This window comes from Epinephelus fuscoguttatus, linkage group LG24 (assembly GCF_011397635.1).
Source record: "Epinephelus fuscoguttatus linkage group LG24, E.fuscoguttatus.final_Chr_v1".
Classification (NCBI taxonomy): Eukaryota; Metazoa; Chordata; class Actinopteri; order Perciformes; family Serranidae; genus Epinephelus; species Epinephelus fuscoguttatus.
In genome coordinates, this window is record NC_064775.1 from 20,786,210 (window position 1) to 20,810,708 (window position 24,499).

Sequence of the window (24,499 nt, forward strand, 5' to 3'; positions counted from 1 at the left end):
GACATTGTTACACAGCTGTGCCTGTGACTTCAGGCAGAGAGACCACTGCATCAGAGCAGAAGGAGCACGTTTTAAAATACATTTATTTTATCAATTAATTATTAACTTTTACTATTTTTAGCAACTTGCCCGATCGGGCAAGTGAGTTGTTAGTTTACATGCCCGACCGTGAGTTTTACTTGCCCCGGGCAATCGGGCAATCCTTACTGTTGAGCCCTGCTCCACCAAAGAGACTGGACGACAAGAGCGTTCACTTCCGTGCATCGTCTGGCAGCCAGGTGAGTTGGTTCATTAGCATAATGAATGAAGGGAAAGCTCTTGTCATCGAGTGTCTTTGTCTGTGTGGGGGAGGCGGGGCTATGGGCTACACACACACACACACACAGTGCGATCTTCGTGAGGGGGAGACGAGGCGGAGAAGAAACAGAGAGTTGAGCGTAAGAGAAAGACATGGAACTTGTTCCTAAACCAAATGCCACGGCCCCTGTGTGGGAGTGTTTTGGATTTAGACCAAATGACAGAGGACAGCCCAGTAATTTGAACGAGCCAGTGTGCCGGGTTTGTTCTAAAACCATCTCAACAAAAAGAATACGACCAACTTAACTGCACACCTGCTACAACAGTAACACGCTGCTCTAACACTGATGCTTCAGTATTAATAATCTAATGATGCCATTGTTGGGAATAGAATGATTTTATGTGTTTTACCAGCGGGAAGGAGTCAGATTAACACGAGGCAGGGGCGTGGTGTGGTGAAGGAGGAAGTGGAACTGTCAATGAGAGCCTTGCATGCACAATGACACTCTGTTACACTCAAATATACTGGGTCAGGGAAAGGACAGGTCAGACTTCGTGAACTGACACACCTTTGTTGTTCATCAGGGATGTGAAGTTGAGACCCAGAGCTCTGTAATTTTATTCCTTTACTGCTTAATAAACTACATTAACTGAGACCGAATATCTTCTCCTATTGCTTCATTAAAGAACACGCAGGGCTGAGCTCACACATAGCACATTGGAGAGTAGGATGAGCCCCTAGTCTATCACCATATATAATAATATGAGTCAGAGGAACCAAACACTACTTTTACTGCAATACTAACTAACTACATTTTTCTCTCTTAGAACTGGTTCTTATGACGTGCTGTCTGACCACATCAGAAATCAAATGTGTTTGTCATTCTGAACAGCATCAAGGTGGAGTGAATGTTAAAATAATTAGGCAATAAACATCAAAACACAACATTAGATGTCATATTTGGGTTGATATTCAACTAAGGTAGGCATTGTGCGATCCATGTACTATAGATATATATATTTTTATTTTTACTGTAACTGAAACACAACACGGGAGTGGGATGGGACGGGAGTCATTCTTGCGGGATTGGGACAGGACGGGATTTTTTTTTCCCTTTTTCATGGGATTGGGACAGGATGGGATTATTTTTGTGGGAGTGTGATGAGATGGGACGTGACTGAAAATCCATTCCCGTGTCACCCTCTAGTACAGGCACAGGTAAAAATGAACTAAATGCAGGGAGGTTGAGTTGGAAATAAAAATATTTGTAAGGTATTTTTAACATCTAAATCAGGAAATTTTATCAAGCCTAATCAGCTTCTTGCCATCCTGGCATCAAGTGCAGACAGTGAAAAGACTTTATATGATTCAAGAACAGAGAACTCAGCAACAGAGTTGGTGATTGATTCTGCCAAGTCAGCTATAATAGATTATGATTTAAAATTCACTTACATGTTCCAATTGCACAAAAAAAGCAGTAAAAATAACTAAGTGAGTGACTGTAGCGTATGTGTTTAATCATCATTTAGGTTGTGGGAGTGTCAGGACTTACATTAACGAGTTAGGGCAGGTCTGGACTTGGGTATAATGGCGGGTAATAAATATGTAGGTTTCACTACTGATCTTTGTGGTCAGAGCTGTTGCAGGTTTACAGGACCTTGTCTCATAGTCCCACAGAAATAACATTTTCCATTACTCAACACCAGACACCCACTGAAACATACAGTTAAAAGACAGCACACTTACTAGCTAATTGTTGTCTCAATGTTGGTCTTATAAACAGTATATTCATCAATTCAGTGCCCCATGTTGATATTTTCCCAGCTACTGTACTTGTCACGGTTTTCATGATATGATAAGCATGATTTCACAAAAATTGGAAAAACAACAGATTTGTCCCAGTGGCAAGGACCATGAACCTCAAGATCCCCGGTTCAAGTCTGACCTGGGACCTTTGTTGCATGTCATTTCCTATTGGTCCTCTCATTTCCTGTCTACTGTCAAAGTCTAAATAAAATGCATTAAAAGTACATGGAAAAATACTAAAAAATGCCATTGGGATGGACTTGGAGATCTCAACCAGGTGCAAATGCAATCCCTATTGTTTGGCCATATTCTTATTAATAAAATATCTGGCCCACATTGGCCCCATAGGAAGGTCATCTAACTCCACTTCTTCCTTCAATCTTAAGCAAGCCCTGCAAAAAGCTACAGGATACCCCTTCCTTGCTAAGTGGAAATAAGTAAGACCAATAGACCAAGATGCATAAGAAGATCTGATTACCATGTGGGCAGAGCTGAGACAATGAGAATGATTCATTATGCCAGGTGTAAATGCAGAGGCTGGTGATCAGATGTTATTATCCAGATAATGTATCTCAATACAGATCACACTGCAACACAAAGTGTAAGTAAAAATTACTTCCTTGTGGTCAATTCAATTCAATTCAATTTTATTTATAAAGCCCAATATCACAAATCACAATTTGCCTCACAGGGCTTTACAGCATACGACATCCCTCTGTCCTTATGACCCTCGCAGCGGATAAGGAAAAACTCCCCAAAAAAACCCTTTAACGGGGAAAAAAAACGGTAGAAACCTCAGGAAGAGCAACTGAGGAGGGATCCCTCTTCCAGGACGGACAGACGTGCAATAGATGTCGTACAGAACAGATCAGCATAACAAATTAACAGTAATCCACATGACACAATGAGACAGAGAGAGAGAGAGAGAGAGAGAGAGATGCAGGTAATGACAGTAGCTTACAACAACATTATTGAAAGTAATAATATTATAGTTATAGTTCTGGCTACTGCGGTACAATATGTTGAAAGTATGTATTAATATCTGGCAGTATAAAAGTGTGACAATAGTCATATGTATATAATAACAGTAGAAGTATGACTAATGACTAATGATGGCAACAGCAGCAGGAGGCATCTGGCAGGACCACGGCAGCAGCACAACCACACACGTCACGCTGTCCAGGCACCACTGTGATATGAGTTAATCTGAGAGACAGTGGAGCACAAAGGCTCCGGAGAAGAAGCCGAGTTAGTGACATCCAGAATGGCCGAGTTAGCAAGATGCAGTAATAGAATACGAGAGAGAGAGAGAGAGAGAGAGAGAAGGAGAGAAGGTGCCCGGTGTATTATAGGGGGGTCCTCCGGCAGACTAGGCCTAAGTCAGCCTAACTAGGGGCTGGTACAGGACAAGCCTGAGCCAGCCCTAACTATAAGCTTTATCAAAGAGGAAAGTCTTAAGTCTAGTCTTAAATGTGAAGACGGTGTCTGCCTCCCAGACCGTAACAGGAAGATGATTCCACAGGAGAGGAGCCTGATAGCTGAAGGCTCTGGCTCCTGATCTACTTTTGGAGACTTTAGGGACCATGAGTAACCCTGTGTTCTCAGAGCGCAGAGTTCTGGTGGGATAATAAGGCACTATGAGCTCTCTAAGATATGACGGAGCTTGACCATTTAGAGCTTTATAAGTTAACAGTAGGATTTTAAATTCAATTCTGGATTTTACAGGTAGCCAGTGCAGAGAAGCTAAAACAGGAGAAATATGATCTCGTTTCTTAGTTCCTGTTAGTACACGTGCTGCTGCATTCTGAATTAGCTGGAGAGTTTTTAAGGACTTACTAGAGCTACCTGATAATAGAGAGTTACAGTAATCCAGCCTTGAGGTAACAAAAGCGTGGACCAATTTTTCTGCATCTTTTCGGGTCAGGATAGGCCTAATTTTCGCAATATTACGCAGATGAAAAAATGCAGTCCGTGAGATTTGTTTTAAATGAGAATTAAAAGACAAATCTTGATCAAATATTACTCCGAGGTTTCTTACGGTAGTGGCAGAGGCCAGAGCAATGCCATCTAGAGAAACTATGTCATCAGATAAAGAGTCTCTGAGTTGTTTGGGGCCAAGAACAATAACTTCAGTTTTGTCTGAATTTAACATCAGGAAATTGGTGCTCATCCAGGTTTTTATGTCTTTAAGGCAGTTATGGAGTTTAGTTAATTGATTACTTTCTTTTGGCTTCATCGACAACTGTGTATCATCCGCATAACAATGGAAATTTATAGAGTGATTTCTAATGATGTTACCTAAAGGAAGCATATATAGAGTAAATAGGATTGGTCCGAGCACAGAACCTTGCCGAACTCCAAAACAAACTTTGGTACGTAAGGACGATTCATTATGAACGTGAACAAACTGAAAACGATCAGATAAATAAGATTTAAACCAGCTCAGTGCTGAACCTTTTAGGCCAATTAAGTGATCCAGTCTCTACAGTAGAATTTGATGGTCAATTGTGTCAAACGCAGCACTAAGATCTAATAAAACAAGTACAGAGACAAGTCCTTTGTCTGAAGCAATCAGAAAGTCATTTGTAATTTTAACTAGTGCTGTCTCAGTGCCATGATGCACTCTAAATCCTGACTGAAATTCCTCAAATAAATTATTATCATGGAGAAAATCACACAGCTGGTCTGTGACTACTTTCTCAAGGATCTTTGACATAAAGGGAAGATTAGATATTGGTCTATAGTTGGCTAACACCTCTGGATCCAGGGTGGGCTTTTTTAGTAGAGGTTTAATTACAGCTACCTTAAAAGACTGTGGTACATAGCCTGTTAATAAGGATATATTGATCAAATCTAATATATGAGTGTTAACTAAAGGAAAGACCTCCTTAAGTAGCCTAGTTGAGATGGGGTCTAAGAGACACATTGATGATTTAGATGAAGAAATCAATGCTGTCAATTCTTGAAGAGAAATTGGGGAGAAGCAATCTAAATATATATTAGGTTTTACAGCTGTGTTTGAGGTTAGATAGGTACTATCTGAGGACAGGAGGTCATGAATTTTGCCTCTAATAGTTAGAATTTTGTCATTAAAAAAGCTCATGAAATCATTACTGCTAAGGGCTAAAGGAATACAAGGCTCAATAGAGCTCTGACTCTCAGTCAGCCTGGCTACAGTGCTGAAAAGAAACCTGGGGTTGTTCTTATTGTCTTCTATTAATGCTGAGTAATAGTTTGCTCTGGCATTGCGGAAGCCCCTCTTATAAGTTTTGAGACTGTCTGTCCAGATTAAACGAGATTCTTCCAGTTTGGTTAATCGCCAATTCCTTTCAAATTTTCGCGATATTTGTTTTAACTTACGGGTTTGAGAGTTATACCAAGGAGCGAACTTTCTTTGCTTTTTTAACTTCTTTTTAAGAGGAGCTACAGAGTCAAGTGTTGTTCGCAGCGAGCCTACAGCGCTATCGACAAAATGATCAAAATCGGTACAGGAAACCTCTGTTACTGAGGGACTTGGTATTGAATTTAATGACGGAGTAATCTTTTCCTTAAATTTTGCGACAGCACTATCTGATAAACATCTAGTATAGTAACTGTTGCTGAGTGGCGTAATCGAGTAAAAGAAATCAAAAGTAATCAGATAATGATCCGATAGCGAGGGATTCTGTGGAAAGACTTTTAGATTATCAATTTCAATTCCATACGTCAGAACTAGATCGAGGGTATGGTTAAAACAGTGAGTGGGTTCATGTACACCCTGACTGAAGCCAATGGAGTCTAATAATGAGATAAACGTGGTAGCCAGGGAGTCATTATCAACGTCGACATGAATGTTAAAATCGCCTACAATAATAACTTTATCTGATTTAAGAACTAAACTGGATAAAAACACGGTACACTATAACAAATAAAAGTGGCTGCGAGGTTTTCCAGGTCGGATGTAAAAGACTAAGAACGAGGCTTTCAAATGAATTATAATCTAGTTTAGGTTTAGGGCTGATTAACAGGCTAGAGTTAAAAATGGCTGCAACTCCCCCTCCTCGGCCACTGCCTCGAGGAATGTGGGTATTATTATGACTGGGAGGAGTGGACTCATTTAGACCGACATATTCATCTGGACACAGCCAGGTTTCAGTGAGACTGAGTAAATCAATATGATTATCTGATATTAATTCGTTTACTAACACTGCTTTAGACGATAGAGACCTGATATTTAACAGTCCGCATTTAATTCTCCTGTTTTGTCTTTCTGTCACAGAAGAGGTTTTAATTTTTATGAGGTTGTTATGCACAACTCCTCTTTGTTTAATTTTAGATTTAAATAATTTAGGTGGTCGAGGGACAGACACCGTTTGTATAAAACTATGAAAACTATGGCTGGGTAACTGAACTAGAAGCTCAGAGAGGCGTATAGGACTGCGACTCTGAGTCCTGGTCTCAACTCTGGGTTGTCAGGGATTTAAATTACTAATAAAGTTTGCCAGGTTCTAGAAATGAGAGCAGCTCCATCCAAAGTGGGATGAATTCCGTCTCTCCTAATAAGACCAGGTTTTCCCCAGAAAGTTTGCCAATTATTAACGAAACCCACATCGTTTGCTGGACACCACCTGGACAGCCAGCGATTTAATGATGACATGCGGCTAAACATGTCATCACTGGTCAGATTTGGGAGGGGTCCAGAGAAAACTACGGAGTCCGACATCATTTTTGCATATTCACACACCGAGGCAATATTAATTTTAGTGACCTCCGATTGGCGGAACCGGGTGTCATTGACGCTGACGTGAATAACAATCTTACTGAATCTACGTTTAGCTTTAGCCAGCAGTTTTAAATTTGATTCAATGTCGCCTGCTCTGGCCCCAGGGATACATTTGACTATGGTCGCTGGTGTTGCTAACTTCACGTTTCTCAGAATAGAGCTGCCAATAACCAGAGTTTTATCCTCAGCGGGTGTGTCGCTGAGTGGGGAAAAGCGGTTGGAAACGTGAACAGGCTGGTGGTGAGCCGTGGGCTTCGGCTTGGAGCTGTGCTTCTGGCGAACCCTAACCCAACCTCCCGGCTGAACGGGAGTTACCCGGAGACAGTTAGCAGAGGCTAAGGCTATGCTATGTGGCTCCGCACCGGCTACAGGGGGCTGGCTAACTACCGCAGCTACTGAATGGTTTTCCATGGTGTGGCGCCACGCTTCTAATTCACTAAGCCTCGCCTCCAACGCAGCAAATAAGCTACACTTATTACAATTACCACTGTCGCTAAAGGAGGCAGAGGCATAACTGAACATTTGGCACACCGAGCAAGAAAGCAGAGGGAGAAGCCATCGCTAACTTTAAAGCTAATGTAGCTACCAAGGCTAGTAACGTGCAAACAACAGCTAAGAGATTAGCAAGAAAGTCGTAGAAAGGAGGAGAGCTATAAGTGCTTAAACAGAACCAGTGTGGGTTAAGACTTGAAGTAGACGTTAAAGCAACGTTAAAGCAACTGAAGTGAGAAAACAGGCTACTAGAATTCACCAGAGCAGTACAGAGACGCTGTCACAGAAACACCGGAAATGACACAACTCGCTTACCGCAATACGTGGTACAAAGAACAGTTTTGGTCGTATGTCTTTATGAACCATCAAATTGCATATACAGCTTATACCCATGTCTCTGAAAACGTAGATACTTCACACACATCTTCCTCTCAGTCAGCACAGAAGATCCATACAATCAGCACAGAAACAAGAAATTCTATCAAGGTGTTCTTGAGATATTGCGTTCAAGAGAATGGGACGGACAACCCGAAAACATAATGCCTCTGGCTACGGCTATCACCAGTGTGGAGGCATCAAATTCTCTACAACATCAGTATGAGACATGCACTGTAACTTTTGTTTACAAGCCTTGGTTTGCTTGTAATTAGGCGGCATGAATATAGACAAACCAAATGCAACACATCAAAATTTTCCATTATTGGTTTCAACTAAAGACTTGTTGGTGCAATCAAACTGTCAAACACGGCTTGTTTGCTGTAAAACAACCAGAAAACAAAATGTACACGTACTAATCCTGGCAGCAACTTCATCCTCTACCAGTTTCATTTACAATTCAGCTAATTAATCTGAGACGAAGATCAACATAAAATCAGCACAGCCCACGCAAAGAGTAGTTAGCATGAAAACAAAAGGGACTCGCTTCTAAAAACATCTTGAATTTTTGTGTCTGAAAAGCTGCCCATCCTCATCCTGCAAATAAAAACCTACTTAACAGATGTTTGCACTTGTGTTAAATATGTGTTATTGTAACTGGCAGCTGCACAGCGATATTATTTCTGCACGATTTGTTTTCCTCTGATCCAAAAGAAAAAGGGTTGAAACGCATTAAAGGTGTCACTTTGTGGGAAAACAAAGCGGAATTGTTTGATACTCCAAAACTGCAGTTTGGTGTGGGAGTTATCGAAGGTTAATGAACTGAATTTGTTCTCCAAGTGATGTCATCTGGAGGACGCTCATTCCATGTTAAAACAACTTGGTGGAAGATTAAAGAAATTATAATAGGTGGCTTAAAAATCTCATTAAAATGCAGCGCTGATGAAACACAGTTGTGAAGTTACTGGGAAACAAAAAAAAACTTGGGATAATGAATGGGGACTCAACACAAAGCATCACTGCAGATACCTAATGAACCAAACGACGTGGTGTACTGTAGTCTTTCTTAAAAGATCAATTACACTAACGACACCAGTGTGTATTCCGGCAAAAACTCTTCACGGTACATCTAAATACCACAGTGTCTGATCTGTCTCATGCTGCCTATTTATCATCTAGTTATTGCCAAAAAATGACTACTTCCATTTCCATTAGTAAAATCCACACACAATAGGAAATTCAGGCCTAAAAGAGCGCACATGTACAGAGAAACACATCAAGGTGCAGGAAGCTTTTCAGGGATAAAAATGGCCTGAGCAATAATCAAACACTATGAGTCCTTTCCAATAGTCCTGACTCGGCTAGTGAGAGGAGCAAGCATCTGCCTGACATGATAATCATTGATTTCCACGCCAATAGATCTCCATTCTCCAGTGTCTCTCTCCCTCTGCCTCGTCCTGCACTCCCACATCAGTGAGGCTTGTTGAAACAGCCCTGTTAATGAGACACACTGCCAAGCAAAAAGACTTCAAAAGAGCAAATCAGCAACAGGGTTTAAGCATGCAAAAAAAAAAAAAAAATATCTGGCAAGCTTTATGAATTCTTCATGTATTAGTCATATTCTTGAAACTTCAGAGGCTCGGTGGAGATAAGTGTGAGGTTTACCGACGTCCCCCACAAGCGTAAGCAAACATATTTTGGGATACAAACTTGCTCGGACCGATTTGAATGAAGGAGTTAGAGGACTTGTTTTCCTGTTGAGGGCTTCGATGAACTGAGGATCACCCATGTTTAGAAGTCGGGAAATGTTCTGGGTAAATGTCATAACCGTATTGCACCTACTAGAAATTCAGCAAGTGAATGTTTTGAGACAAGACCTTTGCTTGAGTGCTTATTAGGGATTTGTTTTGCCTTCCAGATTAGCACACAAGCTAGGAAACCAGCGCTGGTTTATAATTGGGAATGGGACATGTGTATGTATATTCTCTTCTTCAGCACCCAGTGGTTATGATTGATGTCACTGCGAAATCACTTTGAGCAATCTTGAAGGACATGGCCAGTGGTTTGGACTGACAGCTGAAAAGGGGGAAATTGAAGCTCTCCTGTGTGAGAGAGTGAACCAGCAATTAAGTGGATGTGTCTTGGAAGGGTACAGGGGAAATCAGGAAGTCATTTGCATTTTGCATCACTGTCAGTTGCCATAGAAACAAACTGGGACTAGTGTGGCTATCAGGTCATCAAAATGGAGAGTGGAGAGATGTTTGATACTGATTGAGGGAAAACATTAGGCTCTATTGAGGGGAGCAAAATAGAGAAGTTGGCAGATGCTAACCACAGATATGAGCTATCATCTGTTTAATAATTAACCCAAACTGATTTGCATTAAAGTAGTAGTTCCACATTTTGCAGAGTTAGATGAGAGGATCAGTTCCACTCTTATGTCTTTGCGATGCCACCAGCTGGTTAGCTTAGCTTAGCATAAAGACCCGAAACAGAGAAAACAGCTTTCCTACCTCAGTCCAAAGCTCGATATACATGTTATAACTTGTTTCTCTGATCTATGCAAAATGGGCTGGACTATTTCTTGGTCTGGACCAGAAACTTCCTGGAGTCTCTGCTGTGGTAATATGTGTGGACTTACCTTCCTGTAAAGGTTATCTATCAACATTATATCTTGGGTTAAAATAAGTCCTTAATGTGTAAATATGTTACATGAGTGACCTCAGTACGTCATGGATGGATGTTAAGTTACATGACGTTATTTTAAAACAGCTCTGACGTTTGGTGTCACACAGGACAAAAACAGCGGTCTGCTGGCTGAAAGTCCATGTTGTTTGACCCATCCACCTCCCCTCCCTCCCGTCCTGCACAGACTTTCTCGCTCTTTATGCTATGTCAGTTGCTCTGAGCGTCAGATATTGCTATTGGTGGGGCTACACTGGAATTAGCTGAAGTCGCCCAGTGCATCTCACAGAGATATCAAAGGATGCTTTTACCATTTGTATCACATGCCAAGGGGCATGACAAAGTGTTGGGTTTTGGTGACCTAGGAATGAGAATGGATTGGTCATGTTAAGCCCAGTTCAGACCAAAGATTGGTGACAAGATGAAACTGAACGTCGCAGAGAAAGTTGCAGCGGTGTGAAGTGACCAGTCTGAGCTTGACTTGACAAGCTTGAACATAAAGCATGTCACCAGCCAACTGGCTTATAGTGAAGTCCACTGGTCAAGTCAAAATTACCACAGACACTTGCTGTGGCAGGTGCTCCATCTGTCAATGCTGCTGCTCACTGTATATGCAGGTTTGAACGGCACATTGCAAGTAGCTTCAAGTTTTAATTCCTCTCGTCGCGAGGCTTAGTCTGAGCTGGGCTTTAGATGTCATGAACGTGCCAGAAAACAGGGTTAGTAAACAGTAGAAAGCACCATGGAGGCCAGTGAAAATGTTTGTGGATGCTTCTTTTGATTATTTGTTACTTATTTAGTCTCTCTTTCAAACTCGGTGGTGACTCATTTGGAACAATGTTCAAGCACTGCTTGGAGGGAGATGGACAGAATTTGTGTCAAAGGTGACAAAGAGTCGCAGAAGTTACAGATGGAGGCTCCAGAAAGGGAGCACAAATTTGCATATCCACCCAAGTATCATGTTTCCATCAATTCCAGCTGGAGCTAGAGGCAATAAATACCCATGACAACTGAGCCATTGGTCCCAGGAAGGAATGTTGATTGTAACTTCTCCCGCTATAGACAATGACGATATTAGCAGGTGTTTGTGGGTCAGGGTCAGTCAGTCTTAATGCTAAGCTAAACTGCGGCTGACTGTATTCTTATAATTTCCAGACTAATAAAAGGGCAGTATAGATCTTTTTTTGCCAATCTAACTCTCGGCATTAATGCAAGTAAACTTATTTCCAAAAAAAGTGGAACTATTCCTTTAAGTGAACTAGCAGGGCAGGTTTTTGTTTGCCAGTGTGCCATGTCCAACTCCATCTGATGTAGATGCTACACTGAGGATGACAAATGTATTTGTCTCCCTGTAATATGTCTCATTTCATGGGATTCCCCTCAACATTCAGAGATGAAAAATCACTGCATGTCATGACAGGAAGGACAAATGTGTCCATTATAAACTGCACTAACAGTGAGGGAGAGTAGGGAACTCAGACAGTGTGATTTTAAATGCTTATTGACAGCATACAGAGAGCAAAATTACATATGTTAATCACATAATATGCCAATTTCGCGTAATCACTGGTAATCACTTGCTTTTAAGTGTATTTGTTTACATTGTGTTCACGTACTGTGACTTAGAAAACTCCTCCGTGATAACTTTTGAGGTCACTTCCTAAAATGTTCTGCATCCTTCTAGACACTGAGCTTATTTTGCCCTCAGGTTGATTAGCCATTCAGTGGGTGGCCCTCTTCCTCGATACGCCATCATCCTCATCTACGGTCCGCTTTGATGATACACTGGAGACTGGGAGCTGCAGCGGGTCAGCCGAGCTTCATTCGCTGCATGCTTATAGGCAAGAAAAACCACTCTTTTATCAACTGACCCATGAATATTTATGACTTCACACGGGGGGGAAAAAAGTATACAGTAAGCTATTTCAGCCCTATATTCAGACAAAATATTGTTCTGCATGAGCGGTTACAGCAGCGTCTGTTAACACAGTGCTGAAGTAGTCAGAGCTGACATTTTCCTGACACGCGGTGTCAAAAGAACAGCGTGACATATCGTTGCTACAAGCTGAATATAACTCTGTGTAACGTGCGACTCATAGATGGTGATGGAGTTCAATGTACTGTACAAAATGAACCATAGAGACACTGCAGCATTCAATCAGACGGTCAACAATTCACAAATACAACTTGCGACTTAATGCAGGGATTTGAAAAATATTGATTGACAGCAGTTTGTGGTGATCCAAGAGGCAATCCTTAACTTTAGCAGATACATAAAATGCATAAAGAAAAACCTCAAAGCTATTGTCAGACGCAAAACGTTTGATGTTTTCTTTGTAGTCAACCAGAGGCTGAATACTCAATCACTGGAAAGTATGCAAAAAAACTTTCTAAATTGCCTCACTTTTCCTTTACAGCGTCATTCAACAAGACTCTTGTGCTAATTGAGTCCTTAAAATAAAGTTGGCAGACTGTTCTGAGGCTGACCTGAGGGCTTCTAAGCTCTTTTCAGACATGGAATACTTAACAGTGCTGGTTTCATCCATCTGTTAAATTAAAGGCATTTTGTCATTCAGACATAGGAGTCTGTTACGTAAAAATAACTCCCATTAAAGCCCTATTTGCTTGCATGCTCTGTGTTACATATTTTGCAGGATATTCATATTTTCAACGATGCATTTGGAAAAGAATTTAAATTGACCATTTAGGGAGAGAGTGTTGGTCAGCTGCTTTATTCAAAGGGGTCACAAGCTAGATAGTCTGGTGTAGCTAGACCTATATCCTGGGTACTGTGTAACTGCTAGACAAAGGTCTGGAAGCACAGATTATGATTCTGCTATGGGAGGTAATGCGTGGGCTTGTTTGGATATCAGCAACTGCGCCCTTGCAATTGAATATACACACTCCCTGCAATCTGACAACTCAGTGGCTAGAAAAAATTCACATTGCTTGTGTCTATAAACCATGGACACGCTACATTTGCACATTATTTGTTGCGGATACATTAACACTTAATGTTTCACTTGATTATGGTTAGGAAAAGATCTTGTTTGGACATAAAGGGATAGTGCACCCAAAAATAAAAATGCAGCCATTATCTACTCACCCATATGCTGAGGGAGGCTCAGGTGAAGTTTTAGAGTCCTCACAACACTTGCGGAGATCCCAGGGGAGAGTGGGTAGCAACACAACTCCACCTAATGGAGGCTTAAGGCGCCCCAGATTCAAACGTCCAAAAACACATAATTGAAACCACAAAATATCTCCATACTGCTTGTCCATAGTGATCCAAGTGTCCTGAAGCCCTGGCGTAAAAAGTTGTTTGGAAAAACATCATTTGAACTTTAGTTTTTAGCCTCATTGTAGCCTGTAGCTCTAACTGCCTCTATGTGTACCTCGCTTGCGCGCGAGTCCAAGATCGCCAGGATCACTACAGACGAGCAGTATGGAGATATTTTGTGGTTTCAATTATGTGTTTTTGGATGTTTGAATCTGGGGTGCCGTCAGCCTCCATTAGGTGGAGTTGTGTTGCTACCTCCTCTCCCCTTGGATCTCTGCAAGTGATGTGATGACTCTAAAACTTCACCTGAGCCTCCCTCGGCATATGGGTGAATAGATAATGGCTGAATTTTCATTTTTGGGTACACTATCCCTTTAAGACACACATGTTTGGCGGTACAAAAGTGGAGGGACGGTTCAGCTGGGATTGTTGGCTGAAATGCAGCTGCGAAACTGACACTAACTTCAGGAAGTGTGTATTTTTGGAGAGATGGGACTTTACAGCAATGAACATTCATCGTTGAGATAATGGGCTGTCAGACAAAGGGTCTTCCTGCCCAATGAAACATTTTTTGGACTATTGAGGCTTTAGAATTTTGGACCGTTGGATGTGGCAAATCAACTATGTATAGCAGTGTCAGACAATGGATCCACACAAAGCATGAGAGTTCTGCAAAATGGAGTCTGGGCTTTTCCAAAGTGCGTTCACAAGTTGTTTTACATGAAAACAATTAACAGGCATAACTTATTGAAAGACCCAGTCTTTGTCAAAACATGCCATTTTCAGTGTGTAGGTTGTTAGCTTGGAGGTGGCTGTTTCCCATAGTGAAGGGGATTTTGAAAAAAGTAACATGGAGATAAGGAAAGGGGGGGAAATGCCAGCCTAAGTAGCCAGCCAATGGCAGGTTTATACCCCCTGTCTACATCCAGCAAGTCAGAGTATAAGCTAAATAAACCTGAGTGACCACATGTAAAACTGGGCTATGGAAGCAGCAAACAGTAAGAAAAAAAACAAAACAAATGGCAGCACAAGATGAGTCCAAAAAGCAGTCCAGGAGGATTCATGCAGGAAAGCATCGAGAGTCAGCTCCCTCTCTGTTGGCTGTCAATGGATCTGTGTGGACAAGAATCAATGTCCATCCCGACAAGAAAGAGATTTAAGTGCTCAATGTTGGACCTCACGAGATGAGGTGCAGCTTGAAGATGCCCTGTGGCTGCATCCCTTTCGTCCTCAACCTTTATTCTTTCTTCTTCCTCCAGGGGTCTTCATAGTGAGAAAGACTGGCTGTTTTTTATCAGTTTGTTTATCCTACTTCACTGGTTCATCCCCAGGCACCTTAACAGAGAACAGTTCACCATCCACAGGTGATTGATAAAACATGTAGCGCAGTCTGTTGCACTCACTGCTATACCTGGACCTCCTAGCTATCTGCTTGTATTTGAGGCCTCTGTGTTGTTCGACCAGTCCAGGTCATTGTCGATACACTGTATTCTCTGGTAACTCTGCCGGCTTTCTCTTCCTTTGGAAATCCTCTGCTAAGACAGCTCTTCTGGCCCCACCTTGCCCTCACGATTGCAAACCACAGAAGGGGAATATTCCTAGTGAATTCTCCAAGTGACATGCCCCATAAATATAAAGGTGGTGGAAGAGAGAGAACAAGATTTTGCCCTGTTTCCAGACCTGCAAAAATAGTTCTTCAGAGTGAGAAGAGATTTACAGGTTTGGCTTCAGGGCAGGAAGCGGAAATGATACACATGGGGTTGCTTGTGCAAATGGTTGGGGGTATAGGCTTCAGCATAGCTGCAAAAACATATCACAGACCTTTATGCCAGCTTCAAATACTATCACTTGATTCATTAGCGGTAATTAGCCTCATAGATATGGACTAAGGTGGATTTATACTTGTGCGGTGGTTTCACTCTGCAGTTACACCTCCAAAACACTAGTCAGCGATGAGGTTTCTGTGAAGTGCTATAAAGTTGGGTAGATTCAAAACACACCCAAATCACACATTAAACATGGCTTAATAGAGACAATTTCAAACACAAGTACACAAATTGGCTTCACTATAACTGGCAGCATTCACAGACAAACACTTGTCTTTATCAAGACACATTATCCTCACACATACAACGAGCTAATGTTTTTAGCACAAGCCTATGGCATTCCACATTGTATAAATTAGCCTAGCAGCTAGTGGATATTTCCATATGAAGCCGGGGACAACAGCAACATTTAACAAAGGTACGTTACAAAATTTGGCTCAATTAAAGCTCACAAGCTTCACCAACAAAACAACTGTCTTATTCTAAACACATTTTCCAAACAAATACAACATGCTAACATTATTAGCACAAACCTATGGTATTTTACATTTTATGAATTAGCCTAGTGAGTACCTGAAATTTCCTCTGCTCATATGAAGCCGGAATAAATTACACACAAGACTTTAAATGCTATTACTGTGGAGGCTTTATTGTCTACACAAATTATTGTTTCTTATCTGTGAAATAGAAGTAAATTAAAGTAAATAAAAGCTTTGCGTGTCGTGTAGAGTCCCAACGCCCTCGACTCTAAATCCCATCCCATCCGATTCCCCAACACAGAGCCTGAACATCACTTAAAATTAGTTTGCATTAACTTTGACAGAGACTGAATGACAAACAGATACAAAAAAGAGGTAACCACTGCAACATTTTCATTGGCCTCTGTGCTGCCTACCACTGTTTATTAACCCAATTTTCTAATGTGTTCATAATGTCAATTGTGTAAACTTCGGTATGGTATCATAACACTAGTCATTAAAGTAATTGTTGATACATAATTATATATGTAGAAAAATTATAGCATCTTTAATCAAAATTAAGTTAAATAATATGAATGAAATTTGGATGGACAGCTTTAAGAGCACATTTTGAATGCTCAGCAAAAAGTCAGCAGAAGTGCATGAACTGCTGTAACAGATATCCCTCAGCTGTACCTGGTGATATCAAATTAGAAAACTCATTAGGGTCATAAAGTTTTTTCCAAGGGCTTTTAATATTTGATAGGGACCAAATAATGTTTCTTCATATCAGATTTAGTTTGGCTGATGGTGAGAGTCTTTAGGGATCAGCTGAGTGAATCTCCTTGAGGCGAAGTGAAGTTCACTTTAACGTGTCTCCCTCAGAGAGCGTGCTCTTCTCAGGACGCTCAGCAAAGCGCTCTGCACAGCGCTCTGCACACTGTCCCGTCTCAGCACCACATTGCCAGTGTCGTGTCGCTGCAATAATAGGTCGTGCCTCATTGAGCAGGCTTATTGGATCTTCCTCAGAAGTGAGGTAAGTGGTGTGCTAAATTGAATGCAATTCATAGTTTTTGGGCGCAGGGCCGCTCTGCTATTACATTAGGTGGGAGAGAATTACATAGGCAGAGACAATATTGCAGCTGTTCAAGCGTTACAAGACGCTCGTGGCCTTAGTGAAATCATTTCAATCACCTCAGCAGTCTCAGGTGACTCGCTGTAAATGAGGACAAATGAGAAAATTAAAATGACATCCTTCGATTTTTGGCCCACAGAGCCAAAGGACGGTGCTAATTGAAATTTTCAATCAAACCGAAGTAGAAAGAGAATTGGAAAAAAAAAGTCATACCAATAGTAGCAGGAAGAGCAGACCTGCTATAAGTGTGCCAATGATGAACTTATCGAGGCGGTGGAGCTGTCAAAGCTGACAACTCTGTTTGGATTCTACAAGGGTCGGTGCATTCAACCTGAATTTCCAGCTCAGTTCCTGCACATCAGTGGGCGCTGCTTCACAATCATCGTCTTGACTCTGCACATGATCAAAACACTGTAAACAAGCTCTGCAACGTGTCAATTTCATGTTGGAGGTCTAATAACAGGCTCAACAACAAAGTTCTCACCACACAAAGATGTATTTCCACTTGTTGGAGGAAATTATGGATTCTCTCCAAGCTAACAAATTATTACTAATGACCACACCTGACTCTGATTTCTGCTCCTGTATACACTGCCCTTGCTCCGTTATTATACTTATAACCTTGAGTGTCTGCCGACTAGAATGCCTTGTAGGCTTCAGAATAAAAAGAATGAGTGGTGTCCAATTATGAGAACAACAACAGCAGCAACAAGAAAACGTATGTGTGCAGGGGAAAACCCAGTCCCTAATGCATGCTAATCTGTTGACACTGTGTGTTCGTGTTCTGCGGAGCTTCCTTAAAGCTCTGCTCTGAGGACCTTTACTTCTCAGCTCGGTTTGGAGGTTTTGGTTTGTATTCAATTAGATGTATGCTGATAGTGAGTCAAGAACAAGATTGTTTACTGGGCTATGTCACACTAAGAGGATTATACGCCACAACAAAAACTATCCTGCAGCTAATTTACAAGTGTTCTTTGAAAGTTTCAGTAACAATCGAACCCAGTTCTTGCTCTTTGAAAGTTTCAGTAACAATCGAACCCAGTTCTTGTGAATTTTCAGAACCTCCACAAGACATGAATTTCATGTTCCAAGTACAGCCCATAGCTTCAGTTTTAACCTTATTTGTCATATGTAGGATAACACATGGTTAACCGTACAATAAAATGTACTGGACGAGTGAAATGGTCATCTTAGCAATAAAAGCACTGGTCACATTAAAGACAAAAGCAGACGTAAGATAAGATGGGATGTCAAAAATAAAATAGAAAATACAGCACTATATACACAAACCAATTGCAAGAAAAAAAAATGTTGGCATTGAAAGTTTCAGAGATATTTTTAAACTTAACATTTTAACAACGCTGCAGTAAATGTGTGCTTAGGTTTAGGCATAAAAACCACTTGTTTATGGTTTGGAAAAGATCTTTTTTTGGCTTGAAATATCCAGTTGGGGGGACAAAATCCCCCCTGAAAAGGCAACAATTTCTCAATAAAGAACGTGTTTGGTGCCTAAAAATCTACTGGAAACAGCAATGTGTCACTTAAAAACAAATAGTTTTGATGTTTTTGGTCTCGAACAGTGGTCTGCAGCTCAGCAAATGATAATCAGAACTACATTACTTTAGAAACATTGCAATGATACATATGCAATGTGCAAATGAAACATATTTGTGGTTTGCAGTAGCTTACAATGCCAACATTTTCCTTTGTCCATTTATCTACAATTCTTGGCGTACAATTTTCCTATATTGAAGGCGGGGCCTCCTAAAACTAGCTAGCCTATTCCAATATGTGTTCGACGAATGCTAGGAAGGAGTCTGCCTAGCCTCTGGAACCAATTGACCTATGGCTAAGCCCCGCCCCCCTCCACTCACTCGGACAAACTATCAACATTCAGTGACCAGCGCTATGGCAGGTGTCACAGTACACGACATTTCGCAGGAGGCAATTGATTAATTTTGTGGACATAACTATCACAGGTCATTGAAAAGTAACCAAAAGGGCCTAAACTATGCATTGGAGGGATATATTCATCATTTTATTGTTGAGAAGGTCGATGAAAAGCTTAAATTAAAAACCAAAATTTACAGGTCACAGTGTACGCTTGTGAACCGCATCTCATTCAAAGACAACAAGTTAAAGTGCCACTGAAGTTAAGGTTTTTGGCTCAGAATATGAGAAAAGGATAACGGCCTTTACCAAGAGTGTTTCCATTAGTTTGGTGCTACAGTATTTACACTGAATCATTCAGCATAACGTTTGCCAACCTTTGTTATCTTACAGATAAATGAATGAAGCTAAGCTCCAGAAGTTAACGTTAGCTTAACTAGAGCCCTTTGGACAACAGCTAACAATGATGTACGATCACCAAAGTACAAAAACTGGAACAAAATAGGCTAATGAACTCCCAGCAAACAAGGTGACATGATGAACAACGCAGCTAGGAGCTAACGTTAGGCTAACTTTAGCTAACGTTAGCTAGAGATGTTAAAGATAACTTTATATTTCTTTCCAGCAAAGTGACAATATGTTGCCTCAAACACAATGTTGACTTACCTTAGAACAGATGTAGACATCATTGTTAATCTTATTCACGTTGAGTTGATGTTGTGGTCTAACGTTACCACACAGCTTTATCCAAAGGAGACACGTTTCTCGGTTGAGATGTGGTTTAAATGTAAAAAATACACCTCGTCGCCCAGCCTCTCAGGATACCTTGTGTCAGAGTTGCATGTACCCCATGCGCACAGTTTGACCATTTTCAAACTTCAAATCTCAGAAAAAGCTCATAAAACCAAACAAAACTGACTTTCTGTAATGCATTTCAATGGACGTCCAGGCAGAGAATGTCCGCGTGTGTGGGAATGGCTATACGCACTGTGATTGACTTATCGCGTTTAAGAGGCACTGAAGGACTGAGAGACTACAAATTAATAACAGAAAGCCTCAAAGTCTGACAAGATACTGTATGCCCCTGATCTGCTTTAATTTATCTCCATACAATATAGCAGCCATATTGGCAATGTGCAAATTAGAGAGCATAAATAAAGTATGATTTATAAATGATAATAAATCTGAGTATTCCAATGTATTTCTAATGCTTATAAATATGACAAGGAAACCAGGTTTGCTGCCAAAAGAGTTAAACAAAAAATAAAAATAAAAAAAAGTAAAAAAAAAAACTTTAAGTGGCCACCATCTTGGAAATATGCAAATTATGGGTCCAGATGCATCCAAATAATAAAAAATAAGCATTCCAGTGTGTTTCTTATGGTCAAAAACATAAAATAGACACAAAGCTTGTGTTTGTAGCTCATCTGGTTCAAAAGTTATAGCCTAAATGGTTTAAGTGGCGGCCATTTTTTATTTTGCCGCCATGATCATCAGAATATCAGTCTGCGATTCCCCTATATCTAGATTTCTTCTACATATAAGCTATATTTGTTTCAGATTTGGTGCTCTTATCACAAGCTGAATGATTGTCTTGATTTTGTGAGCTACTGTATGCCGCCCCACTGAATAGTTGGAATCCCCCTTTAAAGTATTGGCTGTGCATCTGTTTTCCACGGGTGTTTTTCTCAAATTTAACTCACCATTGACTACCACAGCGATGTCCACAAAATCAATCTCCCCACGGGCCTCTACGCTGGCCTCGCAGCGGTACACGCCCTCATCAGCCTTGGTCACCTGATGGATTTGCAGGTTGTTGTTTGCCAGCACCTGGAACCTGCCTTCACAGCACAGGCGAAGAGGAGGAGGAGGAGGAGGAGGACAGGCAGAGAGCCAGGCAGAGAGCCAGGCAGAGACAGAAAAGAGAGAGCGGGAAGAGGAAACGACAAAAGAACAACAGTGTATGATAGAGAGAGAAGCGAGATAAGAAAGTTAGGAAAACAGCAGGAGAAAATTGCCATCTCCACTCTTCAGTAGTTAGACTGTCAATCTTCACTTCAGCACATTTACCTGATAAAGTCCACAAAGATAAACACTTACGCAATTACAGTTCCAAATACCCCCTCCCATTGTGGTTACTCTGAGATTGGCCAGGAGTGATGAGGCCTGTATCTCATTTCTCTAAAGCAAAGATATTTATATCCATGCATCGTAATTAGAGTGAAATGATTAAAAAAAAATACCCTTCTTCCCCATGTTTCATCATCACCGTGGCACTGAAGATTTGACTTTCAATTAAAAAACGTGACAGATTCAAGGGGTCACTCTTTCTAATCAGCGTTCAGGCATGCGTTTTGTCTAGATGGAGGATGGGGAAGTGGTGTGGAGAGCTGTAAATCAGGACGGTTGGAGAAGAGGAAATAATGAATCCTAGTCTACTGGTTACTTTCATTGCACCTGCCTTTTATCAGAAAATAAGTTATCCTGTCCTCAAAGTGCTTCTCTACCTATGTCTGTCTCTTTTAGCAAAAGGGTGATCTTAAAAAAATAAAATATGTTATAGCAAGCCCATTTAACATTTAATAAATAGCACTAATACCAAAGTGTTAATACCAACAATTGGTTTTTTTTTTTTTTTACTAGCCAGAATTCCAAGCCAACATATCTGTATTGTATAATATTAACAAGTAATTTCTTACTAAAGGAAAATATACATTGTAGATATCTATAATTAAATTACTATTAGTCAACTTTTACCATTGACTTCTAGTCAAACTGAATTACAGAAGTCATAAATTCAATTCTCACTAGTGGAAAGGTTGATTATTGATATCAACAATAATTTCTCACTAGTGAAAAGGTTCATTGTCGATATCTGTAACTGAATTACAGTTAGTCAACTTTTACCATTTACTATAATGCCAATTAAGTACCAATTTTATTATTTGGACTGTTGGCAATTTTAATCAATGATATCTACAACTTACTTCTCACTTGTGGAAATGTTAATTATTAAGATGGACAATTAATTTCATAAATTCATCCTAGATATCTGTAACTTAATTACAATTAGTCAGCTCTTACCACTGACTTCTATTCAAACGCAATGAAAATATCAAAAGTTAAATTGTCACTAATGGAAATGTTAATTATTGATATCAACAGTTTCTTGTGGACATGGTAATTGTTGATATCTGTAACTGAATTACACATAGTCAAGTTTTAAAATTGACTTCTACTGAAACTCAATAACAGATAGCAAAAGTTTAATTCACATGAGTGGAAATGTTAATTGTTGATACAAACAATTAATTTCTTTCTTGTGAACATTGTTATTGTCGATACCTGTGACTGAGATACAATTAGCACTTTTGCTTAAACTCAGTTACAGATATCATAATTTAGTTTTGATGGTAATAATTCCAAGTCTCCATTGTGTAATTTAGACTGGTCGCAATTTCAATTAATGATATCTACAACTCACTTCTCACTGGTGGAAATGTCGATTACTGATATCAACAATTAATGTCTTACTAATGGAAATGTTTATTGTAGATATCTGTAACTTAATTACAACTAGTCAGTTTTTTACCATTGACGTCTATTCAAACTCATCTACAGATATCAAAAATCCAATTCTCATTAATGGAAATGTTAATTATTGATATCAACAAAGGATTTCTTACTAATGCAAATGTTCACTGTGGATATCTGTAACTTAATTGTAATACGTCAACTTTTACCATTAACTTCTATTGAAACTCAATTACAGATATCAAAAACTCAATTTTCACAAGTGGAAATGTTAGTTATTGTTATCAACTATTTTTTTTTTTTTTTTTACTATTGGACATGGTTGTTATAGATATCTGCAACTTCATAACAATTGGCAAACTTTTCTATTCAAAACTGAATTATAGATCTCTTATGTAATTTAGACTGCATGGGTGTAATTCAAATTCTGCAGCTCTGTAATGTAAATGCCAATTGTTGAAATAAATAACTAAAGTCAGACTACAATTGTTCTTACATCACCGATATCATAAATAGAATTCTAGATATCTGAAATTAAATTCTGGCAAGTTGAAATTACATTATTGGTTTGGAATTGTAATTAGTAGGAACACAATTTCAGATAACTGTATTCCAGATGGTGGAAAAAAAAGTGTTTCTTGTAGAAATTATATTTGTACTAGTAAGAATTATACTAAAGATATCTACCGTTACTTTTATCACTAGTCAACAATAATTTTTGATTAAAGAAAAAGGAACTACCACTAATCAGAAATGCCACTGTAGATACCTTTAATATAATTGTTGGTATGAATATAATTTCAGCCAATTTATAGTTAACCGAAATTTTGTTCTGACCAGTTACAATTCCAAACCAAAAAATGTAATTTTAACAAGCCAGAATTGAATTCTATTATCCAGATTTCCATTTATGACACATACGTACATATCCCAAATGAATTCTGATTTCAACCAATGGCTTTGTGGTACTTTAAGGATACGATGCTCACATATCCAAAATGATTTATTGATATGTGTGAAATGTTGTTAATAAATCTATGATGGAAAATTACATTTCAGCTAGTCACGATCCAATTTCAACATTCAATTGTACATATCTGTTACTGTTAAATGAAGAACTAATACACATATTTGTAGCATGTCGGAATTGTTCTAAATCAACTACTCAAAATGACCCTTCTGATTACATGTAAATGTTAAAAGGGTGCCAGCTTTAGATTAAATGGGACTGAATATGATTGACAACATGATTGTAAATTACTGTAGATTGGCTTTAAATACACCAATTTGCGAGAAATAGCTCTGTTCAAAAGATGCAGGGTGTTGGTTTGCATCGCGCCTCATGGGAAGCAGCATCTCCGAATGTCACCATCCAACCTCTCCATAATCCATTCTCTCAGTCGCTTGTTAACATGGTTTCTGTCCAAGTTATACGCCTCCTCCAGGGCTGATGGGATTTCTATTTATAGAATTTGATATCCTTGTCTTATTGTGAAGCCACACAAAGGAAGGAAATAGCATTTCCTAGAGAACAGTATTTTTTGGCACATTAGTGAGTCTTTTCAATGAGAGAAAGAATTGGGCACATTGGGACGCGTGAGCATTTTCCCTCTCAATAATCAAGTGTGTTTGGCAGGTTTATATTCAAAATGTAATCCTTTTGAGATTGCTGCTTACTTGCATATTCTATTTCCATCATAATCTACTATTGAATTAATAAAGATCAGTTACACAGTTTGACAATTAAAACTTCACTAATTATATCACACAAAAAACACTCTTTAAAGCCCCTGACAGTTTCATTTCCAGTCTTAACTTTTTCTTGATAACAGCTAATATTCATGACTAAATAAACAAGATTAACAAAAAAAAGGCTGTTATTTGATATCTCAACATTCAAAAACTAAATACAGAAATCTCTGATGTGAAATAACCCAAACTTTTTGATTATTTTGCGT

At 39.7% G+C, this 24,499-nt stretch overlaps 1 protein-coding gene across 2 annotated transcripts in view; it reads right to left on the reverse strand.

Moving 5' to 3' along the window:
* Window positions 1-24,499, reverse strand: part of LOC125884972 (neural cell adhesion molecule 2-like) — a 521,830-nt gene that overhangs the window by 127,334 nt on the left and 369,997 nt on the right. For both annotated transcript variants that reach the window (XM_049570309.1, XM_049570308.1), the window contains exon 5: window positions 20,711-20,848. In XM_049570309.1, coding sequence (XP_049426266.1) covers window positions 20,711-20,848 — 138 coding nt within the window. The remainder of the gene's footprint in view (window positions 1-20,710; window positions 20,849-24,499) is intronic.